The sequence below is a fragment of the Heloderma suspectum genome, chromosome 1 (assembly GCF_057233095.1).
Source record: "Heloderma suspectum isolate Gila_16-S chromosome 1, 16-S_ref, whole genome shotgun sequence".
Lineage (NCBI taxonomy): Eukaryota > Metazoa > Chordata > Lepidosauria > Squamata > Helodermatidae > Heloderma > Heloderma suspectum.
Genome location: NC_139458.1, coordinates 13,321,504 through 13,338,047, shown reverse-complemented (window position 1 = coordinate 13,338,047; position 16,544 = coordinate 13,321,504). Strand labels below are relative to the sequence as shown.

The 16,544-nt window shown below is 44.4% G+C and overlaps 1 protein-coding gene across 3 annotated transcripts in view; it reads right to left on the bottom strand.

Annotated features, from left to right (window-relative positions):
* MNAT1 (MNAT1 component of CDK activating kinase) overlaps nucleotides 1-11,255 on the bottom strand; it is a 166,221-nt gene extending 154,966 nt beyond the window's left edge. For 2 of the 3 annotated variants that reach the window (XM_084836537.1, XM_084836555.1), the window contains exon 1: nucleotides 11,078-11,255. In XM_084836537.1, the coding sequence (XP_084692663.1) occupies nucleotides 11,078-11,166 (89 nt within the window). In that variant the 5' untranslated portion in view covers nucleotides 11,167-11,255. Of the gene's footprint in view, nucleotides 1-10,833; nucleotides 10,954-11,077 lie in introns of all 3 variants that reach the window. The other variant, XM_084836546.1, reaches the window with a different exon arrangement.
* Between the last annotated feature and the right edge of the window lie 5,289 nt (nucleotides 11,256-16,544).

Below are 16,544 nucleotides of genomic sequence, written 5' to 3'. Positions count from 1 at the left end.
GTCAAGCTTCATCTTGAATGCCTCCAGTGTGGGAGAGCCCACTACCTCCTTAGGTCGTTGGTTCCATTGTCGTATTGCTCTAACAATCAGGAAGTTTTTCCTGATGTTCAGGGGGTATCTGGCTTCCTGTAACTTGAGCCCAGTATTCCGTGCACTCTGGGATGATCGAGAACAGATCCTGGCCTTCCTCTCTGTGACAACCTTTCAAGGACTTGAAGAGCGCTATCCTATCTCCACTCAGTCTTCTCTTCTCAAGGCTAAACATGCCCAGTTCCTTCAGTCTCTCTTCATAGGGCTTTGTTTCTAGTCCCCTAATTATCTTTGTTGCCCTCCTCTGAACCCTCTCCAGTTTGTCTGCATCTTTCTTAAAGTGTGGTGCCCAGAACTGGACACAGTACTCCAGATGAGGCCAAACCAGTGCTGAGTAGAGGGGAACTAGTACTTCATGAGATTTGGAAGCAATACTTCTATTAATGCAGCGCAAAATAGCATTTGCCTTTTTTGCAGCCACATCACACTGTTGGCTTCTATTCAGCTTGTGATCTTCCACAATCCCAAGATCCCCCATCTTTTAACTGTGCATTTGGTTTCTTGTTCCTAGGTGCAGAACTTGGCATTTACCCCTATTAAATGTCATTCTGTTGTTTTCTGCCCAGAGCTCCAGCCTATCAAGTTCACTTTGAATTTTGTTTCTGTCTTCCAGGGTATTAGCTATCCCGCCCAATTCTGTATCATCTGTAAATTTGATCAACATTCTCTGTACCTCCTCATCCAAGTCATTAAAACAAATGTTGAAGAGCACTGGGCCCAGGACTGAACCCTGCGGTACCCCGCTCGTTACCTCTCCCCAGTTTGAGAGGATCCCATTGATAAGAACTCTTTGAGTCCGATTCCATAGCCAACTGTGGATCCACTTGATTGTTGTTTCATCTAGCCCACTTTCAGCTAGTTTGGTAATCGGGATATTACGGGGCACTTTGTCGAAAGTTTTGCTGAAGTCAAGGTATATTATGTCCGTAGCATTCCCACAGTCCACAAGGGAAGTTAGTTGAACAAAAAATGTCTATCATGTCCCCTCTTAGTCATCTTTTATTTAAAGTAAAAAGCTCCTAATGTTGCAAACTTTCTTCCTAGGGAAGCTGCACCAACCTCCTGATCAACTGCACCTTTTCCAGCCCTAGAGTAGCCTTTCTAGTATGGGGCGACTTCAGTTGTACACAGTATTCCAAATGCAGCCACAGCATCAGTTTGTAGGAAGGCATTGTGATGCCCAAACAACAATCAAGAGGCACTGACTTATTGTGGCCCAAACGTTTGGTTGTTAGTGATAAATACAATACCTTCCAGTGGACCGAAGCACCTTGTGTCTCTCTCTGCTACAAACCAAGGGCTGCTTCACACTTACACTGGTGCTCCAGGACACTGAGGCCACCTGGGCTTCCAGTGACAAGGATGAGTCCAGGAGCACCCCAAACTACATACCCACTCCTTCAGAGGGAGTGCAACCCCATCCAAAACACGCAAATATCCTAATTCCCAGACCTGGGAACTACCTACCCATAGAGTCTCTGCCTTATCATGATGCAGCTTCAGTTTATTAGCCCTCATCCAACCCACTGGTTCAGACCACACGCAGCCTCTCCTGATTCAGATGTCAGAGAGAAAGAGAGGTGGGTGTTATCAGTATACTGATGATGCCTTAGCCCAAATCTCCTAATGACCACTCCCAACAGCTTCATATAGATATTAAAGAGCGCTGGGGCAAAACTGTGCCTGTAGCACCACACAGTTCAAATGCCAGGAGGCCAAGGCACTCCCAGTGTTATTCTCTGGACCTGACCCCAGAGCCAAACATCTGTAAAACAGTGCATCCAACTCAAGGAGGTAGTTCAGGATGATACTGCGGTCAACAATATCAGAAGCCAATGAGAGATTGAGATGACTTAACAGAGTCACACTCCCCCTGTCTCTATCCCAAAGACATTCATCCACCAGGGCAACCAGAGCTGATTCCATCCCAAAACCAGGCCTGAACCCAGACTGGAATGGGCCCAGACAATCAGGGTCATTCAAGACTGCCCGCAGCTGGGACGGCACCACTCTTACCCAAAAAGGGGTATTTGTGACTGGACGATAGTTGGCATGAATTTCTGGGTCCAGGGAAGGGTTTTTCAGAAGTCGTTGCACCACCGCCTCCTTCAAAGCAGCAAGTACCATACCCTCCCACAGTGATATGCTCACCACTCCCCTGTTTCATCTGGTCAGTCCCCCATGGCTAGCTCAAAGAAGCCAGGAAGGGGGAGCAAGCATGTGATGGGTCATACAGATGCAAGTGTCTTATCCACATCCTCAGGCTATGACCATCATTATAACCAGATCATTTCAGTCACAACAAACAGATTATAATACAAATATCATTCATATATGCACATCTTTTTTTCCTTCCAGAAGTCAGAGGCCACCTGAATTCTCCATCATTCTTTCCAGGGAAGTAATAAGCTTTACACATCAACCTTCCAAGCTCTACTGTCTGTATCAGGCGAGCAAATCGTCAACGTCTTTTGTGGACTGGGCATAAAAAAAGCATAAACCAAACAAATGTTCTTTAAGTAATCACCAGTGTTTATCCAGCTCCAGCTTTCACATACAGCTCTTCCCAAGAGTGACAGCAAAGGATAATTAGGTTGTTCCTGCTTTTATGGATGGAGAAGTCATTCCCTTATCAAACACACCACAAAGGCTAGAAAATTGCTACCATGTTTTGAGAGAGAACTGGAATTCAAACGCTGCTCACTCCTGCACACTCAATTATGCAGACCTCAAGAGGAATAATCAAGGGAGTAAAATTAAGCATGCCCTTAAATGTTTCTAAGATTGCTGAAATTAAAGCTCCAATTTAGATCTCACCCCCAAACCGCTTACTACCAAGAACTTGAATTCAAGTCAACAGGAACAGTAAAAGAGGGGCTCGACTGTCTGACAGTAAAAGCACTCCAGATCAAGTAATCGCAGGCAGCATCACTGTTGGCTTTGGCCCATTTCTCAGTCCCAAACTCATCTACCCCAAAACTTCTGCAATTAAGGTAATCTTTGTAGTACAACATCCTTTTCTTGAACCGTAGCCAGAGAGCACCAAGGAAGATGTCAAAGTGATCAGATCTTCTATTTTTAAAACTGTACATCTTACAGATTGCAAGTCTGTCTCTTTCAGAATCACATTTGCAGCTGATACAGCCTTGCTGAGTGCAATAGTGCTGCATTAGCTTTTGCTGGCAACGTGTTTGACCTTCAAGGAATACAAAACAGCAGTGTTCCCCAAACCTCCGACAGCTGAGGCATACTTTTTTTTCCTGAATTTTTAAAAAAATTGCAGGCACATACTTACACTCAATTATTTTTAAGCATGAAAGGTATAGAGCCAGTGTGGTGTAGTGGCAAGAGTGTTGGACTAGGAGCTGGGAGATCTGGGTTCTAGTCCCCACTCGGCCATGGAAGCTCACTGGGTGACTTTGGGCCAGTCACACACTCTCAGCCCAACCCACCTCACAGGGTTGTTGTTGTGAGGATAAAATGGAGAGGAGGAGGATAATGTAAGCCACCTTGGGTTCCTTGCAAGAGGAAAAAAGATGGGGTATAAATGCAATAAATAAATAAATAATAAATAAACCCTCAGAAGAGTGCATACCTCATGGGTTTCTGCACGAGTCACTGTTCGAAGAGGACCTGCCAATTGCTCTGGGCTTACGGAACTCATAAGGACATCAGAAACTGCCTTGTACCAAATCAGACTATTTGTCCATCTGGCCTACTCTGACTGGCAGTCACACTCCTGGGGCTTAGGCAGAGATCTCTCTCATCATCTGCTACCTGATGCTTTCAGCTGAAGACACCAGAGATCGAGCCCAAGACACTCTACATGCAAAACATGGCCTCTACCACTGAGCAATAGCCTTGCCTTCGCCTTGCTCATGCTGACAGCCTGTCTCTTCAACAGGCATCTAATTTTGCTGTCTCCCTGCACTGGGAGCAATTGGGTAGCACAGATAACTCGTGAGGGCTGGCGGAGGAAGGACAAATTGTTTGGTCCTGCCTTTAACATCCCACTTGATTTCTCCACTAGCCATGGAGGAAGGAAAGCCCCTTCCTCCATAACCAATGATGTGGGGCAGAAAATTTTCTAGTGCTTTATTTTTCTATGGAAAAAATCCATTTCATAACTTCATCACTATCACTGAATTGCAAATAAAGTATTAGGGAAGCTTGGCAAAGTTATAGATGAGTGGTTGTCAGCATATCACGCACAGTTCTTTGGGTTGCTAACGTGTCAACAGTTTTCAGTACCTTTGTTTTTTCCTTAAATGTAAACAATGTAAGGGACGTGCATGCTATTCTCTTTACATTTTTACAAGTATTCTAATAAAAATGTCTACATAATATAACATGTAATCACATTAACGGCGCAACCCTATTGGGATGCCCGTCAGCCTCCAAACTCAGGGGCTGACAGGCATCCAATGCAGAGCGGGAGGCACAGCAGAGGTGATCTTCACCTCCGTACTCCCCCCACTTTGCATTTTAGCTAGACAGGAGTTTTCGCCCATCTAGCTGAGGCATCGGGAGCGGGAGAGATGGAGGCTGGAGAAGGCTGGGGATAGCTCATATCTCTGTTTTTCCAGTCCCCTCCCCACTCACAGAACTACCACCTTTCCCCCTCTCTGAGGTTACATTTGCGACCTTGAGAGGCACCTGGTACAGTTCTCTCCACACCAGCTGCGAGGGGAAGGGGGTGGGGAGCTCAGACTCCTGGGTCCGAGGTTAGAGCACGGTCTAGGGGCCATAGGATTGCTCCCTCAGTGTGCTTTAATTTCCGTCCTCAAATATTTCAGGTCAAATACTTGTGGTATAATGAGACAAAAACTTAACATGGGTTTGTTTTAGCTTCGGTGTTTACCAAATACAAGTAAAATAAACATGGTAAATTAGCTAGGGCATCTGAAAATTTTCCAATGCAACAAAAAATGTCCTATGCAAATTAAATTTTCTAATTCAAAATTTTCTGGAAATCCCACATCATTGTCTATAACCATCAGAGAAATGCAGAGAGGAAATTGCTCTGTCCCTCCCCTGCCACTCTGCTGGGTAGAAAGTGCTTTTCCCCCTTTCCTTTCTTTTACACAACTGCTATGAGGCTAGAAGTCTGTGTGTCCATGCTGGCTTCCCCTCCTCCATGGCCAGCCTGGAAACACAGGCTACTAGCCTCATAAGAGGCTAGTAAAAAAATCTGCAGGCTAGTAATTTTTATGGGCTTCTTTACAAGGCTGCTTTAAATTGCAAGCCTGATGGAACTCCCCTGGGAAGCTCTACTGACAGGACAGGCAAGGCTTTCTCGTTCCCTGTGGAATGGGGAAAAGGTACATGGCAAGGAAGCTGAACAACAGATCCAATTATTAACTGGTGGTGTTTTTTAAGAAATATGTATTTCTGAATCTCCCATGCAAGACCCTGATCGCTGAGTTTTGGGGACCATGTGGCATATTTTACAACTCGCCATAAACCTCTTTTTTGTAGTCCTGCTCAGCATAACATTCATGAGTCCTGCTCAGCATAACATTTTTTTCCTCATGCAGGTATTTTCTTTCTTTTTTCAATGCCTGTAACACACGCGATAAACCCAAATGTTCCCAACTAAGATTAATTTCAAGCAATGAAACTTAAGAAGGAAGCGGAACAGATAAATTCGTGATCTCACATAAAGCCAGGCAGGCACGCACACACTTAAGAGACAGCGTTAGGAACTGCCAAAACAATCAAACGTTGTCATGCCCGTACAGGATGTCTCTTTCTTTGGGTTAGAACCTAAGGACATGGTCCAGCCAAAGTGTAGTACATTCATCTTAATTGAAATTGGCGAAGTTTAAGGGCACGCTCATAATGACCCGGTGCTTGCACAGGGGGAACCTTTCCTTTCAATTCTCCCACAGAAACCAGAAGTGCTTGACTTCAGCTAGAATGTGCCCTACATTTAAAGTGAGATTCTAGGCCAGTCTTCCCCAACCTCGTGCCCTCCAGATGTGTTGGACTGCAACACCCATAATTCCCAGCAATGGCCATCCTGGCTGGGAATTATGGGAGTTGCGGTCCAGCAAATCTGGATGACACCAGTTTGGGGAAGGCTGTTCTAGGCATCTTTCAACAGGGCCGGTTTACTCCCAAGTAAATATGCATAGGCTTTCAGCCTAATCTTGTCAGAAGGAAGTCCCATTGCATTCCACTGGGTTTACTTCAATGTATGTTTAGAATTGAAGCTGTAAGACAGTCAGTTAATTTTTGCGAACTGCCCAGAGTTTCAGGTATTGGGCAGTGTAGAAATGAAATAAATAAAGGCAAAATTACACATTGTCAGAAATGGGGCTGCCACCAAAAGCAGCAGCCTTATTTAAAGTCCCCACTTCCCTCCCCTTCAGTAAGGTGCAATGCAACTTCCCTGATGTCCTGACATCAATTTGCTGCATATTTCCCCACCTGCACAAGCAGCAGCCAATAGCATAGACTGGAGGTGGGGAAATGCAGGTCAAGTGTACTGACCATTAAAGGGGCGTGCGGGGGGGGGGGATGTCTCTCTTTTAACTCACCAACACACATTGCAAGTTCATGCCCCACTGAACATAATAAAAAATTAATCCTGAAGACGATTTAGACACTGCAACTGATACAGAATGCAGCAGTGAGACATTTGGATCGTATGGCTCCTATTATACATCGTTTACATTGGCTGTTGTTAGTTTCTGGGCTGAATTCAATGTGCTGGTTTTGGCCTCTAAAGCCCTAAATGGTTTAGGACCATGTTATCTGAATGACTGCCTACACCTGTATGAGCCTCCCCAAGCATTCAGATCAGCATCAGAGGCCCTACTCTCTGGCCCAACCGCAAGAGCCATTAGGCTGGTGGATAAGGATTTCTTAGTGGTGGCCGCACACCTTTGGAACTCCCTTTCCAAAGAGATACATATGGCCCCATCATTGCCGGCTTTAAAAAAAAAAATCCTGAAGACATATTAATTCCAGTATGCATTTGGTGCTCAAAACCATTAGTTGCTGCTGTTGTGTGTGCATATTAATTGTAATTTCTATGTTAATACTGTCATACTATTGTAAGCCACTTTATAAGGGCAGTGTTAACAATCTTTTAAATAACAACTACATGAAATCTGGGAGAGTGCATTTTTTATTCTGTCAAGGTTCCGCTGCCCTTCTCCAGAGCTTGGACAACAATGGGGAATCTCACCAGCCTTGTGCTGAGCCTCAGAGAAGTTCAGTGCAACAGGGACAAGCCTTCCCCACCCAGCTCGGAGCCAGGAAGGAGGGCGAGGGCCAGGGGTGTGTCCCAACTATTGTGCTAGGCCTTGAAGGTGCTCCATAACATCAATATCAAGATCCCACTGCAGGAGAGACAGGGTCAGTAGTGAAGACCGGTTTGAGCTGGCTACCAAGGTCAACTACAATCTGTGGGCCCATGCCAATAACACCTCACAAATGACATCTAATATCCTCCCAGGAAAATGTAACAAAGTCTTAAGAGTTTGAAATACATTCCCAAGGCTTATGTATACATTCAGAATAATCATGTGGTCCAGCCATGCTTGGAATACACCACTCCAAACGACTGGTGGAGATCTACATATTTGAAAGCTCCATCACATAAGGAGAAGAAGAAAAACTAGAATGCCCTGCAAATAGAAATCTAGCACATCAGGAAGGGACAAGGCTAGAACTTCCTCTCTAAGATTCTACTTTCTGTTCTAAGTGCAGGGAGTGTGTTTTGTTTACTATTTTTTGAAGCAGTTGTATATGTTTAAGTTATATTTGCATCAGCAAAGGTGCTAACATACTACCAATGCTAAGGGAGAACCATATAACACCAATATGGTTTAACAACTACTACAGATGAGATGTAATGTATTGCTAGTAGCCTTGCCACTTCCTATAAAGAGACAGTGCATTCTGCACAATATGACAGCTCTGAGTAATCTTCAACAGCTACTCTACACAGAACAGAATGCAATGTATTTTGAGACTTGGAAGACATTAAGTGGTGTTCAAGAGATACAAACTGCTAATAAACAAATTTATTATTTAAATAAGCATCTTTGGGAAGGGTAACCCAGGCCTGACGTGACTGTTTGGAACTACGCCACGTGTTCTTTTTTTCCACATTACTAGAATAGGAGAATTCTAAACCACAATGTGAGACAAGTCACGCTGGCCTTGATTTAACCTGTTATAAATTGTTTTTGTTTTGATATTTGATTGATTGGGTTTTTTTTCTTGAATTAAGTTTAAAATTAACAACATTAATATGAAAAAATAAACATCCAGACTGAAGGAAAAGAGCAGCCATTCTATAATCTGGGCATCTCTGAAAGAGAAACCATAGCCTTGTTCACACATGATGCTAACCCATGGTGCAGTCTATTAAAATCTGGCTTCTTGTTGTATCTGAACTCATCCCCGCAAACAAACCATTGTTAATCAGCTACAAACCACCCGGCTTACGAAGTCTGGCTTGTTTAAACCATGGCTTGTGCTTGTTTGTGCTGCTATCCTGCCTGAAACAGGGGCACCTGGCAAGAGCAGCCTGAAACAAAACTGCTCTGAAGGCTGGCAAAATGGGTGGGAAAGACAAACCAGAAACAGTGAAAATAATCTATGGTTTGTTTGCACATTTGCAAAACAACTCATGGCTAAAGTGATAAACCATGGTTAACATAAACCACAGCTTAGCATTATGTGCAAATGCAGTCCATGAATAATTCAGTTGGGCCAATGACAGCTAAAGTGTCACTGGCATGAAACTCAGCACTTCTTGATCAAGACAGAATCCCAGCAAGGAAACTCAATCCTTAAAATACTCTCACGGCACACACATATCAAGCGAGACACCTTCACAACATTGTGTCTATTCACATTCCTTTTCTGAGGAATTCTGTGGAATACTGTTTCCCAGATAATTATTAATGCGGTTGCCATTTGGGCTGAAGCTACCATGACTATCTCCCCCATAATACCACATTTGCTTAGCTCTTTCAAGTGCTTCAGATCATGGATTATAAATTTCTCACCAGCCGTCTATGGGAGGCCAGTATTATTATCACATATATTGCAGAACACACTCCAGGCTCACACTCAAAATTTAGACTGTAGAGTCTTTGGGACAGGGAATTTGTAAGCGACTCTGTTTTCTTTCTGAAGAATAGTGAGGCATACTTTTATTACACTTTACAGTAAACAATAAAGTGCTATGTAAACTGATGGTGCTGCAATAAATGTGGTAAGAACTGCTGAAATGTCAGGTAACAGCTACACCTTACTTTACTACTAAGTAAATCCATTTTTAATCTATTTAGGGTGCAATCCTATGCATGTTTAGACAGAAAAAAGTCCCACGGCTCCCAGCATCCCTCCAGCCAGCCATGCTGGCTAGGAGGGCATGCTGGGAATTGTGGGAATTGTAGGACTTTTTCTGTCTAAACATGCATAGGATTGCACCCTTAGGCTGCAATCCTAGACAAGCTCACCCAGAAGTAAGCACCATTTAACTCACTGGGGTTACTTCTAAGCAGACAGGTATAGGATTGTGCTGTCAGAAGACACCAGGTACTTTCTGATGCACAAAGAGTCAAGCAAACAAGCACAAAAGCATTGAACAAGCTCCATTTTATTGTTAAAAAACATTCCTAGGCAGGCCCCACTAACAGCTGAAGAGCATCCCCCTCTGGGGCGTAATCTGTTCTGGTGTTTTTAATGCCTGGTCTCAGTCCTGAAGCAACATGTGAAGCAAAACAGTTTAGCACTTCTGACCATGTGCAAACACGCCACCCTGCCAACCACACACAGTGATTTTCCAACTCCACAACCAGGATGTATGCATGGCTATCAGACATGCCAGGGCACCACAGCATTCCCTTTGGAAGTTAACCACTGGCCACCCACCTCCCTCACTATTTTGCGAGGCCACCACACCCACAGTGGAAAAATGAAGCATTCTGGATGATGAGGAACAATGCAGATTTTTCATGGCACCTTAAAGATTTACTATGGCTAAGCTCTTGTGGAACTAGAGTCCACTTCATTAGATGGATAAAGGAGACAGGTGTGTGTGTGTGTGTGTGTGTGTGTATGTATGTACTCACAGATACATAATTAAATAATGAAGTGTAACCAGCAGAGCCAAATGGCCACGAAATGCAAAAAGTACAACCTGCAACAATAATAAATATTAGCATTTAAGGTGCAACAAACCTCTTGGGTATTTTTTGCTGCAAAAGACCAACATAACCCTATGGAAAGCATTTACACAGAAAGTCAATACTATCTACAGTGCTTAAGACCAAGCTCAGCCCCAGATCTCCCAGAACATGAGAAACATTAAGTAGTCCTCTTTAAGAGGACAGTGTTCACAAAAGCTTTTGCCAGAATTTGTTAGCTTCAAAGTGCCACAAGACTTTGTTGTTTTTGCTGCAACACACTAACACAGCTACCCCTCTGGAAAGTGCACCTCTCAGCATCTGCAGAGTGTATTTTCATCCCTGCAATCTGCCCCCATTCCCCTGTGATGGGAGGCAGATGCTCAGGGGTGTGGCTTCTACACAGACACTAGCCTGAAAGGGCACAATCCTACGCATGTTTAGACAGAAAAAAGTCCCACAACTCCCCGAATGCTGGGAGTTGTAGGGCTTTTTTTCCAGTCTGAGCATGCATAGGATTGTGTCCTGAAGATGCAAACCTACGCGCACTTACCTGGGAGTAAAGCCCATTGAACTCATTAACACTTACTTCTGAGGAGGCATGCATAGGCCTGCACCAAAAAGCAGGGATGGTAGTAATGTGTGGCTCTCAGAGTCTTGCTGGATTACAATTCCCATCACCTTTCACCATCGGCTGCGCTGGCTAGGGCTAATGAGAGATGCAGTCCATCAACATCTGGAGGACCGCGGGTTGCCCACCCCTGCTCTAAATAAATTAAGCACTCAGCTGCTGCTATTCTTCACTTGCGCCCGCCCGAGCCAGCGGCACTTACAGCGTGTGCCCGCAGACGTTGACCATCAGCTTGAGGGAGGGGTTCCTGTACTTGGTGGTCTTGCACCGGGGGCAGCCCTGGTCATCCATGGTGGCTGCCTTCCGGTAAGAGCCGCCGCCGCCAGCTCCACTGCTAGGCACTCCCGGCTGCTACGAAGCGCTCCTCACCTCCCGGGAGCAGCGTCCCTCCGCAAACAACGACCGTCTGGATCTCGAGCTGCGAAACAATCGTTCCGCTGGGGCGCGGGGGAAGCGTAGGTGGGAGTCTCCTGCCATTTGCCGCGCAATTGTTAGCTTCTTCACGTGCTCGTTGGGGAAGGAAATCAGGGTGGGGGAGACTAGGGGGACTTGGAAAGGCAGGGAGAAATTGAATAATTAATTGCCCAAGCTGCAGATGGGCTTAAAGGTAATGGGCAGCGCAATCCTATGCCTGTTTACTCCGAAGCAATTTCCATGGTAAATTCCTAGGATTGCAGCCTTAAAGGCGACAAGAGCGCTAGGTGCAGTTTTAGATTTAAGGCTAATACAAAAGCGAGGCGGCCGCTGCCCTGAGGGGTTTGCAATTTGCATTAGACGAAGAAGGCGGTGTGGCTGGGAGAGACCTCGCAGAAGTTAGCAAAGAAGTAGCGAGCCATGCTATGACATGTTCATGTTTACTCAGAAGTAAGCCCCACGGTCTTCAAAGGGACTTAATCTCAGGTATGTGCACACAGGACTGCAGCCTTGCAACGCGATCCTAGACACTTTTACTTAGAAATAAATCCCACTACATTCAGTAGGGCTTACTCCATTATAAGCCTCTTTAGGAGAGGACTGCAGCCTTAGGCTGCAATCCTATACCTACTTGCCTGGAAGCCCCACTGAACCCAGCAGGACTTACTTCTCAGTAGACATGTGTAGACTTGCACTATTAGTGTTGGACTTGTCACCTGCTAGACTCTTCATATTATAAAGCAGCCTTCCCCAACCTGGGGCCCTCCAGATGTTTTGGACTACAACTCCCATCAATGCCAGCCAACTTCACCAATGACCAGGAACGTTGGGAGTTGTAGTCCAAAACATCTGGTATGCACCAGGCTGAGGAAGGCTGTTTTGCCATTATTTCAGTACACTCTGTCATAACCATAACCTGATTTAATGCAGCTTTACTTAGAAGTAAAGTCCAGTGACGTCAATAGGATTTATCCAAATATGTGTGCATTTGGATAGTAGCCTCAGTTGTTGACCACTGGACCAGAATTACAGGGCTATTTAAAATCCTAAAAGATGATGCTGTTAAAGTGCTGCATTCAATATGCCAACAATCTGGAACACTCAACAGTGGCCACAAGACTGGAAAAGGTCAGTTTACATTCCAATTCCAAAGAAGGGCAATGCCAAAGAGTGTTCAAACTACCGCACAATTGCGCTCATTTCACATGCCAGCAAGGTGATGCTCAAAATCCTACAAGCTAGGCTTCAGCAGTATGCGAACCGAGAACTACCGGAAGTACAAGCTGGGTTTCGAAGAGGCAGAGGAACTAGAGATCAAATCGCCAACTTTCGCTGGATCATGGAGAAAGCAAGAGAATTCCAGAAAAACGTCTATTTCTGCTTCATTGACTACGCTAAAGCCTTTGATTGTGTGGATCACAACAAACTGTGGCAAATTCTTAAAGTGATGGGAGTACCAGACCACCTTACCTGTCTCCTGAGAAACCTGTACGAGGGTCAAGAAGCAACAGTAAGAACCAGGCATGGAACAACCTATTGGTTCAAAATTGGGAAAGGAGTACAACAAGGCTGCATATTGTCACCCTGCTTATTTAACTTATATGCAGAGTACATCATGAGAAATGCCGGGTTGGATGAATCAGAGGTCGGAATTAAGATTGCCGGGAGAATTATCAACAACCTCCGATATGCAGACGATACCACCCTAATGGCAGAAAGTGAAGAGGATCTAAAGAGCCTCTTGTTGAGGGTGAAAGAGGAGAGTGCAAAAGCTGGTTTGAAACTCAACATTAAAAAAACGAAGATCATGGCATCTGGCCCCATCACTTCCTGCCATATCGAAGGGGAAGAAATGGAAGCAGTGACAGATTTTACTTTCTTGGGCTCCAAGATCACCGCAGACGGTGACTGTAGCCATGAAATTAAAAGACGCTTGCTCCTGGGGAGGAAAGCTATGGCCAACCTAGACAGCATAGTAAGAAGCAGAGACATCACCTTGCCGACAAAGGTCCGTCTAATCAAAGCTATGGTTTTCCCAGTAGTAATGTATGGCTGTGAGAGCTGGACTATAAGGAAGGCTGAGCGCCGAAGAATGGATGCTTTCGAACTGTGGTGCTGGAGAAGACTCTTACGAGTCCCCTGGACTGCAAGGAGGTCAAATCAGTCCATCCTAAAGGAAATCAACCCTGAGTGCTCATTGGAAGGACAGATAATGAAGCTGAAGCTCCAATATTTTGGCCACCTAATGCGAAGAGAAAACTCCCTGGAAAAGACCCTGATGCTGGGAAAGACTGAAGGCAAAAGGAGAAGGGGACGGCAGAGGATGAGATGGCTAGATAGCATCACGGATGCAATGAATATGAACTTGAGCATGCTCCGGGAGAGAGCGCAGGACAGGAAGGCCTGGCGTGCTATGGTCCATGGGGTCACGAAGAGTCGGACACGACTGAACAACAACAAGGACAAAACAGGACAGCCATGTGAAACTCTCCTTGTGGCTATAAGCCTATGCACTTCCTTGGGAGTAAACTCCACTGGAACTTCGAAGTCACTATTCATGGGTCAATTCTCTGCACACATATTTAGGAGTAAGGAAACTCCATTGATGTAAGGGGGACTTACTTCTGAGTAAAATGCATAGCCCCAGAGTGGGGGAGGGCAATTATTATATTAAGGGCATAATCCTATTCAAGTTTTGACAGAAAAAGGTCCTACAATTCAAAGCATGCCCCAGCCAGTATGGCTGACTGAAGGGATGCTGGGAGTTGTAGGACTTTTTTCCTGTCCAAACATGTACAGGATTGCACCATAAGCGTAGTGACAAAAGACAATGCTTGTCAGACTTAACTAACTCAATTGGCAATGTCATTCATTTATTCGTACATACAGTATCTCTGTGCTGTGATCAGAGCTGCAGAAATCCTCTGCATAAGTTTATTTGGAAGTAAGCCCTACTGGGTTCAATAGGGTTTACCCCAAAACTATTTAAGATTGGGCTGATGGGGGAGGGGGGTGTTTAAAATCATAGGTTGCAGTTCAGCTCAAGGTAAGCCCTTTCTAAACTCCTGTTAGTTGCAATGGGAAAAAGTTAAGTATATGTTCATCGCTCCCATTGAAATTATAGCCCAATCCTATGCACATTTACTAAGAAGTAAATCCAGCTATGTTCAACAGGCTTACTCACAGGAATATAGGAAACTGCCTTATACCAGATCAGACAATTGATCCATCTAGTTTAGTACTGTCTATTCTACACACAGGATCCAGCTAGTTCCCTACTATTTATTCTACACACACTGACTGCAGACACCAGTCTTTCCCAGCCCTGACTGGAGATGACAGGTCTGAACCTGGGACCTTTTTCATGCCAAACAGATACTCGTACTTAACAGGCCAGCCCTAACCATGTTTAGTTGGAAACAAGTCTGGCTAAATTAAGTCCCAATGTAAGGTTGTATCCAATGGTAATTAACCTAAGTCCCATTCATTTCAATGGGTCTATTCCAACATTGGATACAATCCTAAGATTGCAACATAGTTTGGGGAGGGGCAGGGGGGGAGGTTATTTGCTCTGCAATCCCATGCATGTTTACTCAGAAGTAAGCCCCATTTCATTCCATTGGTCTTGCTCCCAGGCAAGTGTGCATTCGAGTATAGCATTAGAATAGGATCCTCCAACCCCCAGTGATCCAGTAAGACTGTAATCCTATATACACCTACCTGGGAGCAAGGTAGACACATTATTTTTGAGGAGACACATATATAGGATTGTGCTGTGACCCTGTAAAATGTTATTCCTTGGATCTGAGGTGAGTTAACCCTGCTCTTGTCTATAGGTAAGGGAGGTTCACAAGACAGACAAGTGGTAACACTTGAATTACAAGACCTTAGTCGTTAAATTAAGCCAAAGGCTGGAGGCTGCTCTGGTGCATAGGTTTCCTTGGAAGTAAGCCCTCCTGAATTCCATAGGATTTACTGCCAATTCTGTTTAGGATCGGGCTGCTGGAGGGTCAGTGTGTAGTGTATTTAAATCACAGGCGTTAAAATCGATAGCATGTTATTGGATTAGCCACACAGAAGCTTTGGAGGATTAAAATTAGCCACGCAGGCAAGATCTGTAGCAAATCTTAAATCAGAATACTCCGATTTAACAGGTTTGTAAAGCAAAACCCAAATGACACAGTCAGTAAATGACACCCTTCCGGGCTTGCAGTATTCAATGTTAGTCCTACACAGAGTAGACCCATTGAAATGAATGAGACTTAAAATAGTCACGACTAACGTATTTATTTAAATGTGTCTACTCTATGTAAGACTAACTTTGGAAACTACCTTTGGTGTCCATTCCCTGGATTCTCAATCAAATCCTAACCATATTTCCTCAAAGTAAGTCCTGCTGATTTCAGTGGGGACTTACTCCCAAGTAAATCAGTTTCTCATTGTACCAATTTGTGACACTTCCATCCCGCAATAATCGATTATTTCGCCTTGGCTCAACACTAGAGGAAAAGGTTAGGGGTGGGGAAGTATTTTTCTGTCTTCCAAAATACCTGTATTTATGAAGATTTGTGTTTTCCTGAATAACTGTGCATAGAGGTGAAGTGAAAGAGATCCATGGGAGATCAACTTAGAGTAAAATGACTGCTCTGGTTGAGATCCATGAAACAGGTAGCACCCTGGAAAACACTGAAAGCATTGCCTAAGTGCTTTCTGGATCGCATCGACTTGGCTATTAAGTTGGTAGCAATCCACAATATTCCTCTGGATCTGTTGGATTAGCCCAGACTAACTAAATTGTGAGTGGCAGGCTAAACTGTCTACAGTAAGAGGAATTGGTGGCTTCTATTACAGCCGTTTAAAAAAATTGAAAAGCGCTTTACACAATCCGTGCAGCGCAAGGTTTACTCAGAAGTCCGATCTTGCTAAATTAAATGGGACTTACTTCTAAGTAAATTCGCATATAGAGTTTCAGGTCTGATATGGTTTTGCATTCCAAAACGGGTGACTATTGATTCCGATTCACAAAGTCCTGGCTCTGATGAGGTGGGCTGAAAAGAAGGACAACCCATTGTGTTTGTGGGTATTCTGAAATCAATTAAAGGATGTTCTAAAGAACGCCAGATGTAGTCCCAAAAGAAAGAAACGGCTCATCAAAGATACACTTACAAACCAAAAATATCTGATCATGTCAGGGCTTTTGTGTTCTGTCACTGCTGAATGTCACTTTCAAGAAGCTTTTGTTCGTTAGCCCCGTC